The sequence below is a fragment of the Lactuca sativa genome, chromosome 6, assembly GCF_002870075.4.
Source record: "Lactuca sativa cultivar Salinas chromosome 6, Lsat_Salinas_v11, whole genome shotgun sequence".
In the NCBI taxonomy this organism is placed as follows: domain Eukaryota; kingdom Viridiplantae; phylum Streptophyta; class Magnoliopsida; order Asterales; family Asteraceae; genus Lactuca; species Lactuca sativa.
In genome coordinates this window covers 146,259,538-146,265,870 of record NC_056628.2, presented here as the reverse complement: position 1 = coordinate 146,265,870, position 6,333 = coordinate 146,259,538, and the positions used below count along the sequence as shown (strand labels likewise).

Genomic DNA, 6,333 nt, shown 5'->3' with positions numbered 1-6,333 from the left:
ACCATCTATATGGTTGTGCTCATTAAATCTCATATCTATCAAAAATCTAAAAGTCTACACTAATACAATAATATATATATATATATATATATATATATATATATATATATATATATATATATATATATATATATATATATATATATATATATATATATATATATACTTTGCATCAAAATAAAAATGATTTTATTTTGACATTAAATTATACTAGAATTAATTAAAGATTATGTGTCAAAATTTATTTAATAGTTGCTGAATGAGTTAAGACTTAACTAAGTCATGTTTAATCTCTTATCACACCTAATAAGAAACACATCAAAAACCATTAGACACAATCAGAAGGTTCTAATTGTACTATCAAATAATATGAATTTGATAAAATCATACTTAATTAACGTCTTAACAGACCCATAAGAAGCGTATCAAACAACTCAGTCATAAAATAAAATAATAATAATAATGAATACTAAAAATATTTTTAAATTAACAAACTTCGATTGAAAACCCAAATAAGAGATCGATACATCAGAGACAATAATTAAGAAAAAAAAAACCTAACCAAATTATATACTACTAGTATTGATTCATCCATTTCTTGATTTGGATGGAACTATATATCACGATCCATTATTTTTATGGGCATAAATATATAGCCTTAATTTTGAGTTGAAAACCCTTTAGTTTGTTCTTCTATGAAGATATATAATTGAGAAAGAAACCATCAAATCAAATGTTTTATGGGCAAACTAAACCTCTATCTGGTTTTTGCATTTTTCCAGATATGCTCAAGTTCTCTAGCAAAGGCTTCTTGACGTCCAACAACAATGGTGAGATGATCTTTCTTCTTTATTACCTTAACATTTGCTCTAGGAACTTTGTTCTTGACATGTTCGCTACATTCAACAGGAATAAGTTCATCATCTTCACCATGAAACACATTTACACTGCAATTCAACTGGTTTTGCACTGTATCTAAGTATCCTCCCATCTTTGCAGCTGTACCACATATAACGTTGTGTAGGGTATGCCATGCAGCATTATGTGTGTGACAACAAAATCCATCGATCAAATATGTCCTAATCCTGTGTAAAAAATCAAATACATATATATTGATCATGAGATTGTAGTTGAATGTATTAATTTCTAACTTGTTGAATTTGGAATATTTTATTTGTTTAATGTTCGATGATAACAAAGAAAATAGTATTATTTTCTTTGAAACAAAAACACATGAAGAAACGGATTAGTCTCAACAACATGTGGCCTACGCTTTGGTCCCTTTGAATATTCTATATCCCTGTAGGTGGGAGTAAATACGAGCAACAAATGTGATTAATGTTAGGTTTGAATATATATATATATATATATGATTAAGGCGAAGTAATGATTTTATTAATAAATTTGGTAAACTTATTTAAATTAAGTGATAATAAAATTAAAAGAAAATAGATGTTAAAAGTTGATGAATGGTCAATTCTACCCCAACTGTATGGACACATATTGTATAAATATTATATAACAATTACGAATAAGTAACAAAAAAAAGGCATATAAACATTAATTTTACACTAAAAATAATAAATTAAATATTTATTTATATATAAATCTAATTATTATAATTTCATAATAAACAATATTATACCGGTTGTCAAATAATCAATTGTTACTGTTTATTTTGAATTAACATATTATTAATGTAGTGAATACATATATTTTTTTAAACTTCTGAAAAGCGGTCTCTAACCATATCCTGATATCCATATGTAGTATTTCTTCAGGTTAAGTCCACCAATTAATTAAAATAGAGTAAACTATACATTTGAGTCCTCACTATATATGTTTATATTTATATTTATAATCATGCTCCAACCTTTTTATTCTTTATATTTTTTCAATTTGAGTTATAATTTTTATTTATATATATCTGGTTCCTTTTTTAAGTTTCTATTACATTTTTTTTTCTTTTCCAAAAAATAACCATATTTTTAGCAAAACAATTGTGAAAATCCATCCAAAGACCAAACTTATAATATACTCTATTACACTTATAAGCTTTATTTTGAAAAAGTCAAAAAAGTTATTAAATTGAATAAAAAAATAATAAATAAATAAATAAAAAAGTCATGCAATAACATTAAATCGTTGACACCGATTCAAGCAAGTGGTATTTATACTTGTGAGTTTAGTTTTTAATCTAAGTCACAATATTATAAAAGTCAAACTAAAACATCATTGATCTAACGAATGAAGCCCAACGCTTTGATCAACATGTAGCCTTATCATTAAATCATTAAATAGCTACATATTAATGGTTTCATTTTGTGTGCACAAGTTAAAATATCTTAAAAAATTAAGATTTGTAAATGTTATAAAAAAAACAATTACATTAATGATATTTATATTTTTTCAATAAAATACTACAATAATAAATTTCTGTATCCTTGCTGAATTTTCAAAATGTTATTTAACATTTAAGTCTATGGTATTTAAGAGATTCTAAAAATGTAACCTTTTAAAATCTATTTTAAGTTTTAATACCGAATTTAATTAACCGTTTCTATGAAAGGGCATTTATTAATATCAGATGCGTCCTGTGACACGTTTGAAGTTTTGCAAACAATTTATTAGATGCCGAAGTATATTATGAGGATTAAAGGAAAAAAAAAATGAAAGTGTAAATGTATTTAACTTTTAAAGTATAATATATTTTTGGTCCTTATAGCTAATTTTCATAATTTTGGCCCCACAAGTTTTTTTTTATAGTTTTAGTCTTAGAACTTTTAACGTCTTTGTCCATATTTGAAATAAAATGAAGATTAATTGCTATTTGATTAATATTAATTTTTGTCCCAAAACATAATCATGTTCATGAAATATGGCCCAAAAAGGTTAAAACAATTAAACGGAAAAAATAAAATATACAAAGGGATCAAAATTAAAAAAAAAATTAAAAAAAAAAAAATTTACATAATTGGTCGACCCATATACGTTTTAAAGCTTAAAATGACCAATCATACTAAAAATCACCAAAAATATTTACAGTGATATTTTCTACCAACTATGAAAATCATTTGTATAATTTTGTCAACTACTAATTTAATCTAATATTTATTATTATTTTATTTATATATATATTTCTGAAAATTAATTACTCAAGGATTTAAAAGTAAGATTTGGTGATGACGACGGACTGCTGTCATAAAGCTAAATTCATCAGTGCATTAAAGCGGTGGCGTTGACCGGCTCCGCCGGTCAACAAAGAAGAAGTTAAAATTTTCACCTGTTTCTGGTGATGAGTTTTGCCAGAAATTCCCATGTCCGGTGTTGCCGGCAGATCAACAAGCAAATCGTCCGGCTAACATGCTCATACCAGGCGGCCATCGACGCTCCGAAAGCAATCAACGGCCACACCTGCCGCGGCGCCACCTTTCTCATCATATACTGCGTCGCCTCCTCCCCTTTCGGCGTCGGAAAATACGGCTGCCATAACCCATAAAGCTTTAAACAAAATGATCAAAACTTGAGAATTTACGAAAGATTTTGATTATTACCGGAGCGAGCAAGGTGAGGGACTTGACGGAGTTCGGGTATTTAACGGCGAGTGCGAGTGCAAGAATGCAACCGAGAGAATGAGCGACGATGTGAAACGATTCGATTTTGTTGTGTTCAAGAACTGATCTTTCGATCATGTCTAAATGCTCTTTCATGGTGTAAAGAGAATCATGTGGCTTCGGGCTTTTCCCAAACCCTAAAAGATCAATCGCGAATAACCTGTATTTTGATTTGATCGATCTCGAAAAGTTTGGAAACAATGTCTCTGTCCAAAATGCAGATGATGATATAAACCCATGAATAAACAACACATTCTCGCTAACATTATCTGCCATGATGATCATAAGTTCATAACACCAATCAAACGAATTAGAAAATCAAGAAGATTGAAATTGCAATATTCGAAAATGGAAATCAAGTTCGAACCTTTTCGTCCTCCGATATGAACAAAAAGAGTATCTTTACAAGAAGAATGCGACCACGAGTTACAGGTATCACAATCGCAGTCCGACCACCGTGGAACACGGTGGGGCTTGTGACGTCGACCGATCTTTTCTTGGAGCATCTCAACAATGGTGTTGTTCACCATGAACGGCGGCGAGTGTGACTGGACGTTTTTGGTTTTACTGACAGAAGTAACCACAACCTTCCGACGTTTCACCGTCGTCTTGGACACCTCCACCGCCAACGACGGCCGGGAATAAAGGGTGTCGGAGATTTCTTCAAGGTGCAACTTTGTCGACGTCAGGCAAACGATCTTCTCCACCTCACCTTTCTCCGACACCAAAATGTTACCACTATTAATGATAGTTTCCTTCGGTGAAGAACAATAACATGGCTTCCATTCATCTTCCATAAAGAAATCAATAATCTTGTAAACATAACACAACACTACATCAAGAACATCAAGTACAGAAAACACAAGAAAGCTCAAAACGCCATTAACGAACTTCCCAATGAATCCAAGAACAGATCCCGTCGTCGTCTTTCCCATCACACCGAAATTAGAGACGAAAGCAAAACTCTCCGCCATGATCACCACCCACATGAACTTTATAGATTTATAAGGGTGAAAAAGATTAGGCGAGAGTTACAAAGCAAGTATCATGTGGTAAAAAACACTAAAAATGGCAGCTTGCAAAGAATTAGAAAACGAAAGGGGAAATGTGGAAGTAATCGAAGTCGATTGAAGCTATAGTGAAAGTGGGTATGGAGGTTGGAATATTAATTATTGAAAAATGAAACTATATTTTATAGAGTATTTGTATGTGTGTGTGTGTTTATGAGCCAACTGGCGAAAAGGCATGCAGTGGTTTTTGAGGAAAGCGTGTGAAATAGCGATTGTGTGTGGTATATAAATGAAAGCGTAAATCGAGGGGGGGAAATGAAGAAGGATAGGGAAAATGTTGGTGGTGGTTGAACCGCCGAATGACTACTACATTTTCTTCTCCGTATTCAGGAAGAGTAAACCGGCCGGTTAGGAATTAATTAAAAGTAACAACTTTTATCTATTACATAATATGATTTTATATCGAAATCTTTCAACAAAGTCTAAGGATCGTGTTATGCAAGTAAGCAAGTAATAACACAAGGAAGCAAGTAAGCAAACAAGCAAAGAAGGGAAAAAATGGCATAGAAAGTTAACATGTTTGATCGATGTGAGTTACATCCACGATTAGGAATCCTTAAGTAGGATAAAAAACACTCCTAACAACTATTAGGTTTAACTCATATATACATAAAAACCTAGAATAACAAGAGAGGTCCATTTGAGATCGTTTTTCAAGTTTATTCACTTTTGTTTTTGATCGTGTTACTAAAATCCAAGTCACATTTTAACACATCGTTTTACCATGTGTGGTTTATTTACTATTATCGGAAAATAAGATTTAAAGTGGCAATTTTGATCTATTACATAAATATTTATCTATTTAACTATTTTGGTTTTGTTTTCATTTTGAAAGGGAAAAACATGTATGATCTATTGAAATTTACTAAGAGCATCTCGATGTAGGCTTCTTTTATAATATCATAAGTTATATTTAACCTTTTCCATTTTAAATATATTTTATTTTATAACTATTATATAATATTTTTGGTTTTTATTGTATTTTTAAAACTAAAACATAATAATTTTCATATTTTAAGTATATAAATAAAAACTTAATATAATTGTATTTTATATTTTATATAATTTGTGTTTTAAAAAAGGATTAATTAAGTGAGATGTTTTATAAAACAGTTTAGATAAATGAGGGTAAATTAATTAATTTATTATTAAATAAATAATTAAAAAAAAAGAAACAAAAAGCTATTAGAATAAACTTAACTGTTGTAGAAGTCATTTATTTAGAGATCAAAATTAATAGTATGATAATGTGTCAATAACTTTAAGTTTTAGAATAACTTAATCATTTGAGATGCTCTAAGGCTGTAGGGAGTGGTCACAACCAAACCACCAGCCAACTCAACGCCACATAGATCTTTTAGCATTCCACAACCAACTCACTAGGTTCTAGAAATGATATTGGCAGGTGGGTTGCTAGTGAAGGGGCAAAAAGGAAGAGAGAGAGAGAAGGAGAGAAAATGGAAAATGACATAACCATTAGTCAATCACCTTAGTCATCTTCATGCGCCTTGGCAGCCACTTCACAGCCAACCAACTGGAGTCAAGGATGGTGTTCACATGTGGGTTGGTTTGCCACATAGGATCTCACGCGTGAATTAACCCCCCACTCTAGATTCCAACCCATTTAACCTGGTGCCACATCAACTTTC

General features: G+C 30.6%; 1 protein-coding gene across 1 annotated transcript; it reads right to left on the bottom strand.

Moving 5' to 3' along the window:
• Positions 1-463: 463 nt before the first annotated feature.
• Positions 464-4,879, bottom strand: LOC111890527 (probable lysophospholipase BODYGUARD 1). Its single transcript, XM_023886631.3, has 4 exons — positions 3,982-4,879; positions 3,555-3,883; positions 3,284-3,483; positions 464-1,085 (listed from the first exon to the last, which is right to left on the bottom strand). The coding sequence occupies exons 1-4, from the start codon at positions 4,601-4,603 to the stop codon at positions 758-760; spliced, it is 1,479 nt and encodes a 492-aa protein (XP_023742399.1). The 5' UTR covers positions 4,604-4,879; the 3' UTR covers positions 464-757.
• Positions 4,880-6,333: the final 1,454 nt, after the last annotated feature.